This window comes from Convolutriloba macropyga, chromosome 6 (assembly GCF_964194025.1).
Source record: "Convolutriloba macropyga chromosome 6, txConMacr16.3, whole genome shotgun sequence".
Classification (NCBI taxonomy): domain Eukaryota; kingdom Metazoa; phylum Xenacoelomorpha; order Acoela; family Convolutidae; genus Convolutriloba; species Convolutriloba macropyga.
The window spans coordinates 56,134,448-56,157,289 of record NC_134473.1 but is presented as its reverse complement, the minus strand read 5'-3'; the positions used below and the strand labels follow the sequence as shown (position 1 = coordinate 56,157,289).

The following is a 22,842-nucleotide window of genomic DNA, read 5'->3' as shown; positions in this document are numbered from 1 at the left end:
GTCGCCGTTATCGCGATTCTACTGACAAGGAATCACGCTTCAATATCCACCCGAAAATAACTAATCCTATCCCTAGGACTGAGGCATCTCTGAAAGACAAACTCGCCCAAAAATTTCCTCATAAAAAGGGGCCAAGAAACAACTGGCCGGATTGTATGAAGTCCTCAAACCCGGGTCATACGTCACAAATCCTCGCCGAAAACAACAATATTAAATGAGCCTGGACGATCGCCTCTCAAAGTTCGAGATAGTGATCTTGCAAAATTCGGAACTAAAGCGGAACGGGCAACGAATTTATGGACATATGCACAAGGTCGGCCAACCCCTTATGAGCAAACCAGGGAGAAAAAAATAGCGAAACACAGTAATGACATAAAGACGCATAAGCGTGGGGAAACCAAAATGCTCCATCGAAAACTCGATGAAACATCAGTAGTTTCCTCCGTAAACTCCAATGTAACTCGAGCTCTGACAGTTCGAAAACCCTCCAAGCCTCAGCTTAAACGCCGCCGAATTACAGCCTCTCTCAATGAAAAGGAACAAGCACCACAAGAACAGCCTGGCCCCCTCAACAGTACCCGCCCCACAAATACAAAGCGAAGGTCGCAAACGTAAACGGCCTCAATTTTATGGTTTTTCGGAGGCGGACATTTCCCCAACAAGCTCATTGGCATCTACAAGTTCCTCTAGAACAAGGGAACGAAAAACCAAAAAGCAGGAATAAAAAAACTCGACAACCGGAGAGTCAGTGGTGGTATTAATCCAAAATGCAGAACACGATCGCATCCCATCTCCACCACGACCAGATATACAGAACTATCTGTATCACAGATGTATCACCACCTGACCCTCGAATTTGTTATTATGAGTATGAAAAAGGAAAGGAAATGTCAGTATGGGATGCTGAAAATGAAATTTAGTGATTGAAAACTCGTAAAACTTTGCAAACTGTCAGTAAATGTTTAAGCTTCAATTCATTCATGTATTCGCCCTGCAACTCCAATTTTAGTTTGTGTTTCATAATTTATTTGTTGCATTCGTTTCTCAGTTCCAGTTCACATTATCCCTATGCATATCTAACGTCTTTGTGTTTAAATTTATCAATATGCATTCGCGTTGCAGATCCAGAAAATTATACAATTTCATTTGTGTATTTCAACATTCGCGGTGCTTTTCCATCCTACGTTTATGTTATTCTCAATTTTCATTCTTTCGTTAACTCAATTGCATCAATATGCATACATTTAACTTAGTGTTGTTCTTTTAAAAAAAATTGTAAAAACATTAAATTTTTTTCATGTCATGGGGAAATGTGACAGCTATGGATACATAATTATATATCGAAACTCATATGTGTACTAATTTACAAATTACCCTCTAATTTTAATAATTATATCAAACATATTATAACTAAGGATATGATGACTTATTATTATTCCCATATATGGATATTCCCGCTAGTCTACTAAATTATTTCATAGATTGTCAACACTACTTAAATTTTACTAATCTTAATCTTTCTTAATCTGCTGAATTCAAAGTGCCTTGGTAAACGCTGTTCAAATCCAAAAGCTAAACTTAGCCTGGATTCGCTTAGCAATTCCATTCAGTAAATTTGGCAAAGTTCACTTCAAAACGGATTCGCCCCGCGATTCCACTGTAAAAATTAGTCAACGTATTCGCAGCGCGGATACCATTCAAATAGCTAATCTCTCAGCTATAACAGCTCCAAACGAACTGCTCACCAACATATTACCAACTGGTTAACGCATTATCTAATTACTCCTTTTCTGGTGAGGACAAAAAGTGAAATAATCAGATAAAAAAATAATTAGACAAAACGTCGATACTACCAGAAGTGCATTAAAAACAACAGGGTTAAAATAACTGCTACAGATTTCATTTGAGAGCAATGAAGACAGCTTTACAAATCTTGCTGATGTTTTGCCAATTTTATTACCAGCAGCTAAGCTCACCGCAAGCAAACATAGAAATAATAGTGTTCAACAAACCAGGCTAACGTCAGGCGATTGCTCTGAGAACACCGACAAGTGGTTGGCTTGAGTAGTATCCAGCTGAGGCTTAGGGATGCTGAGGCTTGGGGCGTTGGAGAGAAGCAATGGGGGAACGGTTGGGAAGTCTAATGAGAGGGGGTCGAGGGTAGAGGACAGGTGGATGAGGTTGGACAATGGGAGTGTTGAGGTGGAAGTAATGGGGGGGGGGTGGGTTTGGGGTGAGGTGACTGTCCAAAAAATCCGCCCTCCACACCATGAAATTGTCTTCTCAAAACAGTTTTGGTGAATCGCATTTTAGTGTATACAAAAGCTTAGGGCACTAAGAGGACTTGTGCCCTCCGAGCGCAACCTGTTTTTCCCGATTTTGAGGACAAAAGTTAAATGGTCAGACGAAAAATTGGTCAAGAGAAAAATCGCAGAGAAAAGACCAGAGAGGTAATATATTTGCAATAAACCTAGTTTGAGATTAATTGGAGACAGCTTGCTAGTAAATGAATACCAAGAGAAAGTCAGTTATAAAGATACCAAGAAAGATAAATAGACTAAACTCCGATGAACTGCTCCCAAATGACAGGCGGAGTAACTTAATTTAGAGGGAGTGCACCTTAGAAATGTTTTATGCGCGAAAAAAACGACACCACAGGGGTTTGCCCCACTGACCTTCAGGTTGGAACTCTGGCATCCTAACCCGTCAGCCGAAATGCCTTTGCTTTCCGCTCATTCACAATTACTCATACCACCGAACTTTATTTCAGAACGGGAGCAACTTAGATCATTCAAACAACGACTTAAATTCCTCTGCACCTTAAATTTCAATCTCGTTTCTGGGGACGAAAAGTAAAAATGTCAGACAAAAAATTATCAGACGAAAATTGGGTAGTACCAGAAGTAGCATAATAAAAAGCAAACGATAAAAAAAACTGCAACAAAAGAGTAAAAACAAAATTGCAATAAAGACGAAATGAATATCTGCGCAACTAAATTCGAATAAATTATTGGGATGGGGCTGACCAAAATGTAGCCTCATTGATTAAGGGGAGGAGGCAAAAAAGACGTCTCCGCCCCTGCCAAAATTGCCTTTTACACCATAATTTAAGCCCCCTTAGCATTTTCGATGACCTATACACTTTGAAACTAGTGAAAATTGAACAGAGCGGAACCGTGGCTTACCGAGCTCTGTCTTAACTAGTTTATCCCTTCTTTTTCCACTATAAGTGATATACAAATAATTAAAACATAACCGACTAACGTCGGGCGAATGGCTCTCAAGCGACCGGGCAGCCGTTGGCTTCGTTATTTGCCAGCTGCGGCTTATGAATGCTAGCATTAGGAGAGGAGATGACATGAGTGCATTAAGAGGGGGATGTATGTGTGTGTGTGTGTGGGGTGGGGGTTCAAGCGACGAGGGGTAGATTGCGAAGGCTAGATGAGAGGGGATTCAAATCGAGTTGATTGAGGGTGGACAATGGGAGCGTTGATGGCGGGTGGGGGGGGGGAGTGACTGGGGGGGTCAAAATTTTACGATTAAGGAACACCCTTCACAACATGAAATTCTCTCCTCAAAGGAGTTTTGGTGAATTGCAGTCTTAGGGTACAGAAAGTCTTAGGGCTCCAAGAGTACTTAACGCCTTCCGAGCGCTAACTGCTTAGCTTCATCATACTAAGCGCTTGAAGGACTACTTAAAGCGGCTAAGGGCCTTTAATGAAACTTAATGCCCGCTGGACGCTACTTGTTTATTCTGTTTTTGAGTACGAAAATTCAAATGGGTCAGCCGAAAAATCGGTCAAGCAAAAAATCGTATAAAAAAGACCAACAGGACTAATATAATTGCAACAAACTTCGTTTCAGAGCAAGTAATCAAATAACAGGTACAAACGAAAAAATAATCAATAAGTCCTGGTGAGTACCAAAAATTGGTAAGACGTCGAAAAACAGTCTGGTGAAATAGTAAAAAAGCTCAGTAAAATATATTCTGTAAAAAAATAATAAAATATACTCAGTAAAAATATATAATAAAAAAATAGTAAAAAATAGTTCAGTAAAAAAGCTACAAAGCAAAAATCGAAATGCCACTCATGAAAAATTCGTCTTATCTACTCTTCTCACGCTCTCCAAAAAGGCGAATAGAGCAAAAACAACTATAATTGCTCTTCAACTTAACCTACTAAATGGTTCATGCGCAACATTTCACGTTTTAAATGCTCTCCAACAAAATTCATGCATTCAATGAAAAAAAAGCTCCATCAAAACTTTGTGTCTTAAAATAGATCACCGTTTTTACTCTTCGAGTAAAAAGAGAGCATCCCAAATCAATTCTGCCTCTGAACTGAAAAAAAACAAGAGAGCCGCAATATGGCTATTCATTTTGCACCGCAATTTTAAAGAACGCAGTAAAAGAAAAAAAATGCATAACTTTTTGGCGGCTGTCTCCATTGACAAAAATTAACCAATTAAAAATTAATTAGTCACGTTTGATACACATCTAATATTAAGAATAATAACATTTAGAATACTGAAGATCTAAGCTACCTTTATAATAATTTGTCTAACTGAAACAACTACAAGCATCATTAAAAAGAAGAGAAGAGAAGCGACAACTCACTGACTAGCTGGCGTAATTTTACTATTTTTAATAATTTATTCCAAATTATCACAGACACGTTGGAAACAATAATGACTAGCAGATAAAGAACGGAAACAATTCACTGCTTAAAACTGATTCGAGCACTCACATTACCGATAGATTATACAAGTCTTTCAAGTTAAACAAAAAGTTAGGGCATCAAAATTTCAACACAACATGTATTGTTCATACTTAATTTGTATTGCTCATACTTTATTTTCAATGCGCATACTTAAATTTAATGGTAATGTAAGCAACAACACAGGGAACGTACTCATAATGAATAGAATTCACCAATGAAATATTTTAACTGCATTAGCAAAATCAATGGAAGCAGTTATTTTCACCTTTATAAAATGTTATTAAACGGGACCAGATATTCAAAATTGCAGAGAATTAAGTTTTATAGAGATCATCTTACAACAAACAATGGCAAAAATTTTCTTGTAATTAACATTACCACGCTAAAGACAAAATAAACAAGGTCAAAATTTGAAAATATTCGAGTGTTATCTCGTCAATTTGTTCATTTCGTGGCGTCTCTAAATATAGAATTGAAGGACAAAGTTAGAGAATTTGACTCTACATATTATTATAATAAATATGGCGATAAATGTTAAAGTTCTGCTCGTAATACATCAATTGGTCTTTAATCTTTAATTTCAGAATTCATGATAAAGCTTCGAATTATTTCGCTACTTTCAATTAAATCGGTGATTTCATATAGTTCGAAGTTCCAAGTTTCATTCGGATTCGTTTTTATTCTGAAAATCAAGACCCATTTATTGGGAAAAAAAAAACTGAAAGAATGACAATGGGGAACGGCTCTTTCCGATTTTGCCCCTACTATAAAAACATACCAAACGCAACATTTGTATTAGTGATAAGATTCAGTTGAAAACGCTTGATGTTTCCAACGCATTGAGCTGAGGAGGGGCATCAAAAAATAGCGTTAGTTTAAAGAGCCGAATAATAAATTCCAGTACGACAACTACTCAGAACTTGGTATAGCGTCTATTTCTGGTCCTATAAAGTCTACAGTTCCATGATTGTGTTGTATCGGTTGATCATGTGAAGATACTCCAACGGCTGCATTTGTGACGTCATCATTTAGAGCTCCTATTGCGATGTCTGTCGAGTCCGGGCAGGTGTGCAATTCCACCTGTTGATTAGACTCATGTGAAACACTTTTGGGCGTGATGGCAGATCCGCTCAACTGTCTATGTGACTGACAACTAAGCGTACTACTACTGCTAAGCAATGTTGTGTCTGTGAGCTGCGATGTGCAATTTTGAGAGGATGAGCACGTTGTTTGAGTTTCCGAGAGAGTTGTGATCGCAGCAGTTGTGTTACATGTGTCTAGTGGTGGTGCTGGGGTGGTAGTTGAAGTGATATTGCTCGTAGTGGTGGTGGTAATGGTGTTTATTACTGCTAGTTCGTGTGATGATGGATTGTTAACACATGAGTTAGTGTTACTATTATTAACTTCAGTGTGATTGTTGGACCGGCTTGAAGATGCAGTCGCTGTTGCTGTGCTTCTATGGGAATTAGAGTCAACCAATGGCGGGGTTGCAGCAGTTTCTAGCAGACTTTCTGTGATGTTCTTAGCGTGCAGTTCTGAAAGGACATTTGAGAAGTAGAAAGGGTCCGGGAACCCGTGTCCAGTTGTGTTAGATCCAAACTCTGTTTTGTGATGAATGTCGTTCCAAATGACAGTATTGTCTTCGCCTGACGTTGCACTTCGTCCGATCGTGAAAATGAGTCTTCGCTCCCATGCAATTACGAGCAGTTTGAGAACCTTGACTCCATCGGGGTTGTGAGGCAGGTAGCATTTTCGAGGGAAGCCACGTGCTGTGTAGTCGTTTCCGGGACTGGGGTGCTCCAGGCCTAAAACACGTTTTAATTACTCACTGGTTAGAATATGTAAGAACGATACTTGTTCAATATCAATTTACCTGGTTTTCCATTTATAGATACCACTAGGAGAGCCGAGGGTACAGTAAAAACGCGCTCAAAATTTCAATTCAAGACCCACCTATATTACAAACAAGGAGGATGAGTAATGTGCGTAGGCACACGTTCCCACCGCATCTCAATCACATTTTTGCTCAAAGAAAAATGGAGTTCATCTTTCGAGGCAAAAAGAGTATTATTTCCGTATTTAAATTAACAAGGCGGCTCGGTAATGTGCGATGGCACATAAGGTTCCGACCCCGCCCATCCACAATTTTGGCATAATTGTCTACCAAATGAGGAACAGATAGAAAAACCCAAAAAATATTTTTTGCGAATCCCAAAAAAGTCCAAGTCTTTTTCAAAAAATTCTGTATGAACGATAAGATAGCCTCCAAAGCAAATAACTCAGTGGAGTAAAAATTGATGCAATAGATTGCTGTAATATGTCAATATTAACAAAGCGAGTCAAGACGAACAGCAAAATCAAACAACAACAACAACAAACATTAATTACATCAAAAAATTTATGTCCCTCTTAAAATCTTAATTTAATAAAAAAGTCAATATACCGACAGATAAACCTAAAACTAAACAAAAATAACTTATAAATCACCAGATAACATATGCGACCAGTCCATAAAAAGGTTTGGTAACAATTATACAAAAAAGAACAAAAACAGTAAAGTAAAAAAATTAACTTATTTTTTTGAAACAGTTAACTTCAAAGTAATAAATACCATTAGGAATCAATTAATATTACCAAAAATTTACGAATACCACTGCTTCTATAGAAGGGCATTAGGGCCTGTCCTTATTCATTTTTTAAAGCGGCTAAAAAGAAAAACAAAGAACAAACAAAGTTTCAATTGAAACTTGCCAGAAAACGCTGTCAAAGCCCTCAAGCCATATTTTGGCCCGCAAAATATATTCGATAGCGCCTTCTTCAAACAGCTATAATGTATTACGTGGCCATTCATTAGTAAGACTAAGTAACAAGTAGACAAAAAAGCGAAGTGCTAAAGTAATACTTTTAATTTTTTTTTTGCGAAACAAAATTACATTCAATGTCATGAAAGGCATTAATTACAAAAATAACTATTTAAATAGGGTCGTTTATTCATAAAAAAGAAGCCCTCGAGACCTGCAATTATCCAGAATATTTCTTGCATCTACAAAAAGAACGTCAAATATGACAAAAATCAAATTAATTTACTTTTTTTTGTGAAAAACCGGTGTCGAAGCCAGTAAGGTCATAACAAATTCTTTAAAACAAAGATTTTGGGACACCAATCCCTTTTATTCCCTTGACACCCATATTGTCATATTTGACCTGTAATTAACTAACGAGATTAGGTAACAAAAAGAAACATAAAAAGAACAGAAATGCGAAATTGAAAAGTTTTATTTTTTAATTTTGGAAAACGACTGTTTTCAAAGTAATGAAAGCCGTCAGCTATCTACTAATATCAGAAAATCGGTTCTTCTTTTTTTCCATGAAAAGCCAATGAAAGCGATCACTATACAGGAAATTTCATATGACCGAAACGACAAAATATAAATGACAGTTAGACAAAATTTAAAAAATTCAATTGATTTCTTCAAGAAAGAGGCGTCGAGGCCGTTAAAACGATGACGTATATCTTTCACGATTTTAATATGTGCCTTATTCTGAACGCTAATAATGTGACATGAGAACTGTGATAATGTGACAAAATTAGAAAACGTGAAAAACTGGCAAATATCAAAACAAACGAAAATCTGAAATCTTGTAGTATCAAAGCCAGAAAACAATAACTTCAGGCTTAAAACTGCAACCGAGAATAAATGTTAAATCAGTAGAAAGAAGAAGCATTCTTTCTTTGCTGAAACTAAGCTGGAAGTTGAACAAAGAAAAAAATAGAGGAAAAGTTAATTAAGCCATTATTTATTGAAAAACCAATTATTATTGAAAAACCAATTATTTTTAAAAAAAGAAACGACCATAAACTTTCAAGTAAAAAACTAAATGCATTAGCTTCGAGCTGCTTAGTAAGCGAATTGGTTGGACCTATCACTCCTGAGCTTTGATTTGATATGTTCTGTTCTTTATTAAAAAAAAAGTCTTTTTTTTTAAAAAAAAAGACCGACTGATTATAACCCGATTATTTTTGGATTGTAACAGTCCAAGAATGGCCCAAAACTATCCCTGCTAATGCTTATTGTCCATTAGGAACAATTGATTTTCGGATGTTGTAGATATAGATAATTTGTTAGTTGAAAACTCAAAATAAATTCTGCATTTTGATAATCAACGAGTAAAGTTAAGCAAAAAAGGCAAAGTTTTAATTACAGAGCACTCTCAGCGGACTCTGAAGTAGAAATAGCCCCCCTCTGAGTCTACAAAGATTGTATGAGTGTTGTTTGGGGGGTTTAGTGTCGGCAAATTTAATCAAAGTGGACTAAAGTAGCTTGTTTCGTGCTGTTTTTGATGAAAAAGGCTAAATTTTGAAATGTTTATCCAGATTTTTTGACCAAAAAATTAAATTAAAACAATCAACAATGCTTGTCCGTCTTCAAAAAAAAATAAACGACACTATTCTTAAAAATTATAGCAAATTTTAGCAAAAGTGACGAAAATTTAGGCAAAAATTCCGGAAAATGTGAAGAAAAACAACGTGAATTCACTCTACTTTTCTCAGAAGTTTAAACCTCGATAACTCTCTGTAGAAAACGAAAATTAAAAAAAACTTTTTAATTCCATATTCTACGCTGGACGACCTTTCTAATGATACCAGTCTCAATTCTCTACGATGAATATATCGATCGGCGAAAATTCACGGAACAAAAAAAAACCCATTTGAGTATATAGTTCCTCCCCCCTCAAGAGGGCCGGAACAATTAAATGAATAGTAACAGAATAGTAAAAGAATTATTAAAATTTTATGATCTTTTCAGACTTTTTGATATAAAAAAAAATTCGAAATGAAGTGGCAGTTTCAATGACGCTATAGTGGAGTAAGAATTTCTTGTTTAAACAAATTTCCAGATAAATTTTATCATGTGCGGCAATTTGACTTCTGTTTCGCTGTTTCCTGTCATCACTTTTTTATCAATGCTACCAAAATTGATGCATGTGTTTTTACAATGCATACTTCCAAACAAGTTAATAGTTGATGAATTTAGGAACATTTGCTTCAAAAAATAAGTTAACATTTGATCTTCGCATTTTTGATTTTTGCTGCCTAGTGACTTGTGACTTAGCTTAAGTAACGATAGATGTGATGATCTTTCAAATAAACCATTAACGTATCTTATTTAACGGTTTTAGTGTAGACTTTAATAATTTGTTCATCTTTTTGTTGGCCGGTCGCCTAGTTTTGTAACGGTAGGTCACATAAGATTTCTAAAAAGACATTAGTGAATCTAATTGAAGGTTTCACTTCATAGATTTGGTAATAAAAATTAGCTCTACTTGTTTCTAAAAAAACTGTCAATGTATTTTTGTGTTTTGCCAGTAGTTGTCCTTCCTTTTACCGTCTAACTACTTAGTCATAGTAACTATAGGTCTCACAAGCTTAGAGACCATTGATCAGTATAATTAAGGGTTTCAGTTCATATGTTAAGGTTTTAAAGACTTTAAAACTCCTTGTCAATAATTATTCGTCATTTTCTGATTTTCGCCTGTGATTGTTGTCTATTCTATGAAGAGGTATGCACAAATCAACCTAAACTGGTTCGTTGTTTTCAATTTGAGTCATTTAAAACAACTAAAACTTTTAGTACCAAAAATTTATCTGTTGATGTTTGAGTATTGCTAGTATTTGTTTGTTTTGTTAAGTCCCTTAATCTTAATCACAAGAGGCATCATTTGTTAAATAATTCATTTCGTGAAAACCTGATTGCTTAGAGGCGCTAATAGCAAAGTGAAACAAACCGAGTAACGTCGGACAAATTGCTCAAACTGCCGGCGAGCAATTTAATTCAGAGGCTTCAGCCTGGATATATATTTTTATGGGTGCAAAAACATCCAACCAGGGAGGGATTCTAACTCCTGGCCTCCATATTCCTCGACAGAAGCATTAACCACTCGTTTAAAAGACCCTTGTGATTTCCTATGCTGGAGTCACTTCTACTTTAGCAACAAACTTTACTTGCAATTGAGATCACTCAAAAATGAAAAGACAAGCATGAAAAAGTCCCTTGAGAGGTCAAAGAGTGTTTTGGAACAAAAGCGCAAAGACGGTCAAATGCAAAATTTGCTCCTTTACATGTTTACAGAAATTGCTTAAAACTTCATTTGAGAGCAATTAATAAATAGCATTATCTAGAAAAAAAATCAAAAAAGTATTTAAAAATTTCGAACCTCTACTATTGCTTTCCTGCATTATACGTATGTTTAACAAACCAACAACTTACACCATTGGATATGTTCTTCGTTCAGCAAGAAAAAGAAAAGACTGGATAAATAAATTATTTTGCAGGAAAATTAAGAGAAATGACACAACGTTTCGGAAATAGAAGAATTTCTTCTCTAGAAAAGCTTAACAAAAACATTTACGAGCTGGTTGTACTACTGTGTGACTAAGTTGTACACATAAAAGAATGTTGTTCATGAAAAAGACTAAATTAGACTAAATCTAATTATTATAACTCAACATACAGGTTGAACTCTTAGAAAAAACTTATATAACTAAACTGTACTCGAATTATTTCGAAAACTGTTACTCAGACATCAACTCAGTTCGTGGTCTCTTCTGAGCAAACTGGGAACTGTAATACTGTACAGAAGATCAACTCAGAGGGCAAATGATCGGTGCAAACCCACGAGCGGATGCGGAACTACTGATACTACCACTACTAAAGACATAAATTGACGTGAAGGCAAAAAGATTTTGACAAGTTTTGCTATTTCTTCTTAATTTCTTATTCTTATGATAAACTCAAAGTCAATAATCGGCATAAAACGAACCAATTATGGTTAGCAAAAACCTATTTCAAAAAATTGAGGCCCGATTTGATACAAAGATGCTATATTCTCCGAAAAACTAGATACTCGCCAAATTACTTTAGCTTAACTTCAAAAACATAGCCGAAACGAAGGGCGAATTGTTCTCACACGACCAGCAAGCAATTGGCTCACTTGTAGCAAGCGGGGACTAAGGGATGCTAGCAACCAAACAATTTTTTTGAACGAGGCAAACAGGCGATAACAGCAGCAAATTTCGACTAAATTCAGCCCTATAATCAAAATAGCATTTCTCAAAAAGTTCATCAATCAAAGATTTGCAAAAACAATAAATCTCAGGCAAATATTTAAAAATTTGTTTGAGGGGTCAGAAACTAAAGGAATCAAATGGAACAAAACAGCAGACAAATTACAGTCCAAATCATAGGCAAATATTTTCAAAAACTTGGCAGATCTTGACAACACAACAGCCAGGGACAATAATTCTTTAAAAATTTTAAAATACTCATTCAGAGCAAAAAACGGGGTTCAACGTATTCGTTTAACAGATACAAACAAAAAGAAGGGAAGTTTTTCCCAAAAAGCCAAAATCTATAAAATTTACACCATTCTCACTGCCTAAATCAGATTGTGTTTGGATAACAATATGATGTACCATGCTCGCTGTTCAAAATTGATTAAGGCTAATTCTGAGGTAAAATCTAAAACCAGGAGGCTCAGTTATGTGCCTTCGCACAGTGTTCCAAACCAGCCTATCCACATTCCTGACTTAACTGGCTACTAAATCAGGAAGAGATAGAAAACTTTCAAAAACATACATATCATTCAACATACCACTAATGGAATAGAAAAAGGCAACTCTGAGTGCCGATGAAATTTGTTGTTAATCGGACTACCAGAAAATACAACGAAAAATCAAATGACGAGCATTAACAACGACCAAAACTCGATGTCTAAATTTAAAAACAATAACAATCAAAATCGCATTAGATAATCAAAATCGCAATTTTAAAATTCCACTGAAATTTGCGAGAGAACTGTGTCTCAGCCCATAAAAGCATAAAATATTCATCAAAAACAATTAACAAATTCAGTTGTGCCTTTTTTCAACGCTGTGGATTCTTCCGAGACTGAATTCCTTCAATGGGCCAGTCAATAATGTGATAATTCGGCAACAAACTGAACCTATAAAATGTGCATTTATAACCGAATATAAAAAATGTTTTTTGAAAATTCGTAATATCAAAACCAAGAAACCATTAGTTAAACCTAAAACCACTACAAACAATAATTTACATTTCACAGGAACTCCGTTTCGGCCTGTCTTTACAGAGATCACGCCAAAAGTTGAGAAAAATAAGAAATAGTGGCAAAGTGCAAAAATTCTTCGATATATTCTCAAAACAAATACATTCAAAGTCAGTTGAGACATTAGATAACAACTGAAAGCATTGTCTAGGCTCACTCACAACTCTTAAAAAAGCCAATTGTATCTTGGATGGGGAGACTAAGTAATTGGACTACAATAAGTGACAAAATGACAGCTAAACAAAAATAAGTACACACAAAATTTTGGGAAAACATTTGGTCAAAGCCATAAAAACCATGAGCTTAACCCTGAAACCATAATATATGTTCGTTGGGTCTCATTTTGTAAAAGTATTATCTGTCAATAATTTAGGCCTGATAAAATTGTTGTCAGTAATTAACATAGAAAACCAAAAATGCGGTTTGAGAAAAGAAAAATATATGTTTGAGAAAAGGCCTCGACTGTTGCGAAAAACATCATTTCTAAAAAACAATCAGTATCTCAAAAATAAAGCATTTTATAATTTTTCGAGTATATATTTGCAAAAAACTGGCAAAATTATAACTCCAGAAGCTCTTAAAGCCAATAAAGCCGGCGGAAGGAAGTACAACTAGCTCTCTTTTTGAGCTTACGAAGAATACATCTGCAGTTTTTACGTGTCTACTTCCAGCAAATTTAAAGAAAGTGGGCTAAAACTGCATATTTGATTCCATTATTGACGAAAGTTTGAATTTTGAACAATTTAGCATAAATTCAAGCCAAAAAACTCGGATCGAAAAACTCAGCAACCCTCATCTATCTTTAGGGATTAAACCATTAACACTACCGTTCAGAACTTTAGCATATTTTGTCGAAATTGACAAAAATTGGGATAAAAATTACGGAAAATTTGAACGAAAGCATCGTAATTCGGCCAAATGTTTATAAAACTTAAAATCTCGATGACGACGACTCCCTGTTAAAACAAAATTCAAACATAACCGACTAACGTCGGGCAAATTGCTGTCAAACGACCGGCGAGCGGTTGGCTTCGTCAACAGCTAGCCACGGTTTAGTGACCTCAGGGCTCTATCTCTATCCCGTTTCTGAAGACAAAAGTCAAATGGGTAAGACGAAAAATCGGGCGAGCGAAAAATTGCATAAAAGACAAGCAGGATTAATATATTTGCTACAAATTGCTTTTGAGAGCAATTAACAATGGTTTCCTAAAAAGTGCCTGTTAGATCATTTATGATAAAATACATTTCAACAATAACTCATTGATAATAAGGATCAGAGATGATGACATTACGCCACAAAACAGCACCTGAAGTGCGGCATAAACAAAAAGAGAGAGATAAAACGAACGAGAAAGAGGTGGAAAGGAACCCTAACTAAAAGAGAAAGAGACAGGATTATCTTCCATGATTGGATTCGACACATATAGAAAAACTGAAAAGGGCAAAATTAAAAAAAGATTTCAACTTGGCAATAAAAAAAGTTCGAAACCATTTTTTGTCTCAAAATTTCTGTCAATTAACCCATCTCCGAGACTTGAAAATTTATGTTGCCCAGTAATTGTCGTTAAACTCAGAAAAGGACAAACAATATTTAAAAATTTTCAAAAATTGCAAATTTTTAAAAAAATCTTGCTAACATTCAAGACATTAAAATCATAAGAACCAATTTAATGTTTCAAGAAACCATCCGGTACCCCTGTTTCAAGCCTGAAATAGTTTCACAGGCTCAAAGATCCATACACTTGGAACAAAAATTTTCCAAAAATTTGAATAGTTTAAATTTTATCCAAAAATTACTAAAACTGGAGTCATAAAAAACGTTGATGACCATGCCATTAACTCTAGAAACTATGCAGCAGCTTACTATCAAACCTCGGAGGAGGTCCCAGGGCCTCTGTTGCTGGAAAAAACACAAAAAAATTGCTTAAATTCGTGATATTAAAATCTTGAAGAACATTCCATTACATCTATTAACTATGCAGTAATATATTATCAAGCTCTAGAGGAAGTTCCGTGGCCCCTGAGGTTAGAGAAACCTAAAAATTGACAAAAAATTCAAAAAAACTAACAAAATTGCTAGTTTTATAAAAAAAAAAAGCTAAAACTTGTGATATTAAAAAGTTGCAAATTAATCCAAAACCAACAAAAACTTTCGAGTAACTTATAGCGAAACCCTAACGGAAGCTTTTTGACCTCTGAAGCTCACGAAAATCTGAATAATGACTATAAATGTCAAAAAAAAACGAAAAATGGCAAAAATTATCAAAAATATGCTAAAATCGGGATGTTAAAGTCTTGCAAGACATTCCATTTAATCCAGAAATTATTCAGTAAACTATTTTCAAACCTTAGAGGAGAATCCTTGGCTCTTGAGGCTGAAAAAAACCAAAAAAAAACTACAAAATATTTCAAACTTGAAAAAAAGCAAGTTTTATCAAAAAATTGCTAAAAATTGTGACATTAAAAATTTGAAAAACTATTCCAAGGCCATTGAAAATTTGTCATTAAATTATTATCAAACTTCTAAGGATGTTTTTTGGACCCTGGGTCTGGAACGACCTGAATAAGGGAAAAAATGTCAAAAAATTTGAAAAAATTGCATGTTTTGTCAAAAAAAATTGCTAAAATTCGTGATGTCAAAACGTTGAAACCATTTCATTACCACTAGAAACAATGCAGTAACTTATTATCAAACCCTAGAGGAGGTTCGTTGACACCTAGGTCTGATAAAATTCGAAAAATTTTCAAAAAGCTTGAAAAAATTGCAAAAAAGTATAAATTTGCTTTTTAGCAAGCGGTTGTTCGCCAGTAGCTAGCCACGGGAAGGGGGGTGCACCGGGGTCTGATTGCGGGGGGGGGGGCAAGACTGGGGTGGGGGGGGGGTGGCAACAGCGTGGTTGGGGGTGTGGGGGCAATAGGGGGGTCAACAGTGGGGGTGTCTTCAACCTCTAAGAACCGCCCTTCACACTATAAGTATAAGTAAAAGTCTCCAAAACAGTTTGAGCTGAAACGGAGCTGAAAGGCTCTAAGAGCACTTAATGCCCGCTGGGCGCTACCTGTTTATCCCGTTTTTGAGGACGAAAAGTCAAAAGCGTCAGACGAAAAATTGGTCAAGCGAAAAATCGCATAAAAAAAGACCGACAGGACTAATATAATTGCTACAAACTTCGTTTTAGAGCAATTAAAAAATCTTTCTGTTTCCATACTCTACGATGGAGGGGCTTTCTAATGATACCACTCACAACTCTCTACGATGTTTGTCGATCGCCAAAAATTGACTGAACAAAAAACCCCTGGAAGTTATGGATAACTTATAAAGCCTCTACGCATCAAAATCTTAGTTGTTTTGAGAATCTGTGCTTGAGTAACTCTTTGCAGTTCTACCCTGATTCAAATACTTTTATCACAATAAAACAAAACCACTAAAGTTCAATGAATTGCTCTCAATTGCCAGGCGAATTAAGATACCGGCTTAAGTTCTCAAGGCCAGAGCAGTTTAAACCAACAAAAATTGAGAAGTCAAGCCTGAAACAGTCATTCAATAAGTCAAATGAGTCAAGTGGGCAAAAAAAATGTTCTGGAAAAAAGAAAAACAGCCAAGCAAAGAAGTCAGCGAAAAGAAGTCAATGAAAAACAGTCAAATCTGCAGAACAAAAGATACACACGTTTAAAACGATTGCTTCAAACTTCGTTTGAGATCAATTAATCAGTTAGCTTGTGGAGGACCAGAATATTTCTAAAAGTTCGAGTCAATCTTGCAGTTTTTTTTCATTTCCCTCTTTGAACAATTTTCTAAGTACCTTTGGTGCACTCATTATCTTCAATATACTGTATAACAATGAAGAAAATTTCAGGGTAATGACGTAGATTGCACATACGAAAACACAACTAAATGCTTTGAGATAATTTTCGTAGCTATCTTGCTCAACGCACATTCTCTTTCCATATTTGAAAAAAAAAATTGACAACAATTTATCACTACTAAACAAAAAACTCAAAAATCAGATAAAGTGAATAGTGCGGATAGTGAATAAATAGTTCCATCTCGTCAAATAATTTGAATCTCAACATTGAATGTATAAATGTAAATATTCAGTAATTCAATTTCGGTTACATAAAAAGAGGCCTGTATTAATAGCGAAAGATTCCGCCTAACAAAAAATTAATACCAAAAATTTGACATTTTTATAGAGCACGTATTTACAGATTGAAGGTTTCCAGAAACTAAAAGTCAGTGAAAATGAAAACGGGTGAATAAATGAGGGACAATGCCATTTGAAGAAGCCCGAATGAAACTTTCTGCTCTATCTATTTGTTCTGAAACGACAGATGATTGTAACCTGAATAAAATGGTTGTCCTATAAGCGGTCTTCAGATGAAGGTATTGAAGTAGATAATAGCCCGTTCAAAATGATTTAAATTGAGAAAGGAATTTAAACTCGGTGCACTTGTGGTAAAGTGTTGCTCCGCAAATAAGCCTGTGAATTTGAGCTAAGTCTTCTGTCTTAACTTAATCAGCAAATTGGTGTGTACTGACCTTGAATGCCAGCGGAAATGTTGTATATGATCTGGATTGTCTCACACTCTGGATACCCTGGCAATGAGAAGGGAATCACGTAGAAGTGCATACTACCAGGTGGTTGAGTTCCACACAATACACCATACACATGTTTGCACGTTGGACACTGCAGGGATCCATCACGGTTCCCATTTTTATACAACTCCTCAATACAAGATCTATGAAATGTGTGCATGCATTCTTTCAGCTGATAAATCTGACTTTCAACTTGGACGTTGCCTGAAAAATTTTCATTCACAACCACGCTGGAAAACTCGTTCAGGGGCATAAGACATATTGCACAATCATCTTCCGGAGGCTTTTTGCATTTCCTACTGAACTTTTTGAGTACTATGTCCATTTGCTGACTGTATCTTCCACTTTTCCTTGGACTGCAGGGTTTTCTCACACCCTCAACCCGACGTGTGTTTTTACGGCTTGACAGCGGAGGTATGTAAACAGGTATGGGAGGAGTCCTAGGCAGCACGGGGACTATAGGAGCTAGCATGAGAGCTGTGAAATACGCGAAGGCGCGCGTAATTAAATGGGAGACGTTTGTTGGTGCCATGAAAACATGTTGTAAGTACTCAAACTGGGTCTGAGGTTGTTGGATATTGCTCTCTTCTGTCAAGTTGCAGACAGTATTAATTGTCCTTGATGTGCTCTGAACAAGTGTTGTGGACTCATCACTATCTGCTGACTGCCCGCCGTTTCCAGTGCCTGTTGTCTCTTTCAAATTATTCACCTTAGCTGAAGCCCCCGTTTTAGATTGATTCGAAGATGTAGCTTTCTCTGAAGAGCACTCAACTTTTGCCTGATTTTCTAACTTAGGCATGTTTGTTGTTATTGGACAAGATTTTGAGGAGCAAGGTTGATCATCGGCTACCTCTCCGCTTGTCGACTGACATTGCTCACCTGTTGCTGCAACCGATGAACCACTGGATACAGCAGTAGCTACTGCGCTGGCCTCTCCATTCTTTCCGCATTTGCTGTCATTATCCACCGCCGACCCATTTTGAGAATCTAGTTTGGGCGTCTCTGTAACAACAGGTTCATCCACTATGTCATACTCGCCATCCCTTGGAAACTGGTTCGTCATTACGGTTCGCCTGACTTTCCTTCGAAATCCAGTGTCCTTTTTAATCTGGACCATGCCATTTAAATTGATGACGTATGGCAGGTAGCTGCACTTGTAGAGATCTACCGTCTTCTTTTTCTGTAGTCTGGCTACTTCGATGTATGCGCAGGTGTCCACGTCATACCTGGACCACGTTCCACTCTCACACAGCCAATCCCACATCACATTCTGAGAGAGGGTCACGTGATCCCATGGATACAGAATTCTGCGCACTGGACGCATACTTCCCGAGTCCAGCCTGAAATCAGCGAATAAATGGCTGACCAATCTTGGCTGCATTGATGCTACCACAAGGAAGTTTTAGAAGGAAAAAAAGATAGCTTGCTGTGATCAAATCAATGATGCTCAAAATATATGTCTGAAATATGAGAATAATGATAAAAGTTCAGCTTGAAGCAGAACGGTTCTGGCCCAATTCTGCTTCTCTGCAATTGTGGAGAAACAAATTACTATTTTTAATGATATTATTGGGGCCAATAATAAGAATGTTTGAATAAATCCACCGCCGGTAGATTATGACAGTGCATAATTGATTTTTAAACACTTTTATTAAGGTATAAAAATTATAACGGATATATTATGCACTATTGGGCTATACAAACAATTAGCACTGTGCAAAAATCATCAGCATACATGAAGAGAAAAACAACCATCTTGTTTGGTAACCTTTACGGTATTCTTAGTTCAACAGATGTGCAACCAACAGATGCGCAACCATACAACAGATTATCAAATTATGACATCTAATTTGATCAATGAAATAAGTATTGAAAAATTAACTTCTTTTAAATCGTCAATAATGCAGGCACCGAGGCGTTTGATGCTATTTCGGGTTTAGGAGTTTTCAAGTCAAATTGTTTTTACATGCTAATCAAAAACTTTTTTGAAAAAAATTACAAATGAAATACCAGAATAACATTTAAAAACACTGCAAAATAGTGTTTTCATGTTCTATGTTCTTTAGACAGCATGAAATGTTCTATGTTCTTTAGACAATCTGAACATAACATAAATACAAAAAACTGACAAAGAAATAAGAAAAAAATTGAACAAGCCAATGATATTCACCTCAGCTACCGACAGGCAGAAATAAGAAAAAAGCTGAAAATTTTATCCCATTTTTTCAGATGTACAGAGCAATCAAATACGTCTGACCAATTTTTCTCGTACAACAGATGAGCTCTCATTGTTATTAAAGACCACTTAAATTATTTGAATTGAAAAAAATGGCAACTTTTTCACTCGAATTGTAATAGTAAACTGTCTCCAATTAAGTGTGGTCGCTAAAAATTGCAATTAAAAGGGCAAAATGCGGAACTCGAAGTCAAAAACTGAAGTCAACCAAAAAACAAAACACTTTAGCAACAATTTTGAAAAACAACCATTGCCAGAAGACTCGAAACGAGCCAAAGACTCATACTATCTGTAGAACATACACAAATCTGATAATCCGGAACTAAATTGCAAAAAAGATATTACTGCTATCAGACGTAGTAACTAAATGATTGGTAATTACAATTTGGCCCTGAAAATGAGCTGCTCATTGAAGCTCTCCTATGACCAGTAATTTTTAGCGCGAAAATCAAAAGCGTGAACAAAAACAGCTCAACTAAAGATTTGAAGCAAACAAAGAAACTTAAACCAACCCTCTTTCGAAAATCTAAATATGCTTTTTGGGAATCCAAGACGGACACTATCTAATACAAAAACAAAAATAATTTCATAGAAAAATTTGTTACAATTTGGCCTTTAAATTCTAGCATCAATACAGCTGTTCCGCACTGACCTTTAATTAGTTCAAAAGAGTACAAAAGTAAGATTCAAACAAAAAAACTGACAAAATAAGAAAAAATCGAGAAAACCAATGATAGCTCACCTTAGCAACTGAAAGGCGGTAATTCGAAAAAACTGAAAATTTTATCAATTTTTTTCAGATGCACAACCAGACAACTAACGTCGGACGAATTGTTCTCGGACAACAGGTGAGAGCTCATTGTTAGAGCTTATTGTAGACCACTTGAGTTATTTAAATTGAGAAAATATCACATTTTCACTCAAATTTCAGTAGTAAACTGCCGGCAATTAAATTTGGTTGCTTAAAATTGCGATTAAAAGGGAAAAATGTAAAACTCGAAGTCAAAAACTGAAGAAGTCAACCAAACAAACAACGCGCTTTAGCAAAAAAAAGTTTGAAAAAAAAACAACCAGAAGACCTCGGAAACGAGCCAAGAGAAATGATTTGAAATTACAATTTGGCCCTGAAAATGATGTGCTCATTAAAGCTCTCCTCTGACCAGTCAATTTTTGGTGCGATAAGTCAAACGCTTGAACAAAAAAAAACAAAACAGGCAGCCGAAGATTGGAAGCAAACGAAGAAACTTATATCAACCCTGTTTCGAAATTCTAAATATGCTTTCCGGGAATTCAAGACTTACACTATCTAATTCAAAATCAATTACAAATAATTTCATAGTAAAAAAAATTTCAATTACAATATGTCCTTTAAATTGTGGGATCAATATAGCTCCTCCACATTGACTTTTAATTAGTCTGACCTTATTTCTTTAGTTAAACTTGATTTCCTGATTATAGATGCCATCAATTAGTTAGGCTAATGACGAGTAATAAAACCAATTTTCCTTCCGGAAAAAACCGGAACGCTATAATAGTTCATGCTCTCATCCCAATTATTGCGATCGTTGCCAGGCAATGCATTATCAGGCATAAGACATAAGGCATATTTGTAAGATCTAACATTATAGAACTCCAGAATAAACGGGTTTGTCCAAAGAAGCGCGCTAGTTTCATACCTGAATCGTAGAACAAAAAAGTGCAGTTAAAAAGAAATAGTCGCACCTGATTTGCTGCATAGCTTTGAAATCAATCACAATATTGCACATCTTGGGATCCACCTCTCTCAACTTCACCACGGGTACTTTCCGTCTCTGACTTTCGACCAACCGAGTGATCAAGGGATCGTACGGCTTCCAGATACCTTGCTCATTCAAAAACTCCCACAGCACATAGTCACGTCGATCTTCGTTACTCCTCGGTCCGTACAGTGAGGAGCCACAGCTGTCCGAAAAACTGGACGATTCAGCATCCGGGTCTAATTCTGACGACGAAATGCAATATTTATACTTATTTCTCTTCAATTTAGTCGAGTTGTTAGCAGTTTGGGTTGCATTAGAAGAATCCACAGCAGTGGTTGCCGCATTTGCCGCTTTATCTACACTCTTTTTCTTGCTTTTGGGTTTAACCGAGTCATCGGTGGTCGCGGGATTGGTATTTTCAACAGTTGGTTTAGACGTTGACTGCTGTTTTTCCTTAGAAGGAGAAATGTCTTGAGTATTTGTGGGAGGTTTTGAGCTAGATGGGCTTACAGAGCTACCAGCTGTTGATTTGGATTCCATTTAGACTTTCCTCATAGATTATTCTGAAAGGCAGGACATTGCTATTTAACTGTTATCAGAAGAGCATTAATATTAAACTTGCCGGCCTGCTCCGAATCTCATAGGAACCTAGACCCCTAATCTTGGGTGTTCTTTTTCCTGGCTGATAATTCCCAATCTCTGTATAATCTCAGCGCAGCCTTAGAAACGTATCTCGCAAATGTTTAAAACAGTTAAATTCCCAAACATTAAAACATTCAAATTGGGGAATATATCTTCGAGGCCGGCTTTTTTTTCAGTTAATTTTTCTCTTTTTGTTCACGTACCATAGAAAACACACAAAAGACTCCAATTTTCTCCTAATTTGAAAAAAGGGAACACTTTCAAATTTTCGATGAGAAACTGAAAGAAAAAACCATGAACAGATTGGCGACGGTAGATTGGGGGCAACTCCAATGCTAAACTTTATTCTTAAGCATTGATTTTCTGATTCTGTCTTTTCCATAAATCCGATTTCAATTGCGAGGTACGTTTTTGCTAATTGATGATCTTAAAAACAAATTTGACAAAAAATACCATTACCAACCAGCAGCAATTTTCTCATTTTTTTTCGGAAAAACATGCGTTGATCTCTGTCTAGTGTTAGCTCAATCAACTTTGAATTACGGAACATCAATTTCAAATTTAGTTAAAGATACAAGATAAGCCAACTGAAGAAGCATGTGCTTTCATAACATCTTTTATAACATCATAACATGACATTTTTTGTTTAATAAAAATCCAAAAAACTGAAGGTAGATAATTCTATTGTGGGTTTATCTTGTATCTTTATACAACTTTGAAATTGATCTTCCCTAGTTCATTAAAGTTCATTTAGCGAACACCGAAATCATCAGGATGCATTTC

At 36.0% G+C, this 22,842-nt stretch overlaps 1 protein-coding gene across 1 annotated transcript; it reads right to left on the bottom strand.

Annotated features, from left to right (window-relative positions):
* Positions 1 to 5,568: 5,568 nt before the first annotated feature.
* Positions 5,569 to 21,976, bottom strand: LOC142341781 (E3 ubiquitin-protein ligase DTX4-like). The gene is made up of 3 exons (XM_075393004.1): positions 21,401 to 21,976; positions 17,386 to 18,782; positions 5,569 to 6,526 (listed from the first exon to the last, which is right to left on the bottom strand). Exons 1-3 carry the CDS (start codon positions 21,955 to 21,957, stop codon positions 5,631 to 5,633), a joined length of 2,850 nt encoding a protein of 949 aa, XP_075249119.1. The 5' UTR covers positions 21,958 to 21,976; the 3' UTR covers positions 5,569 to 5,630.
* Positions 21,977 to 22,842: the final 866 nt, after the last annotated feature.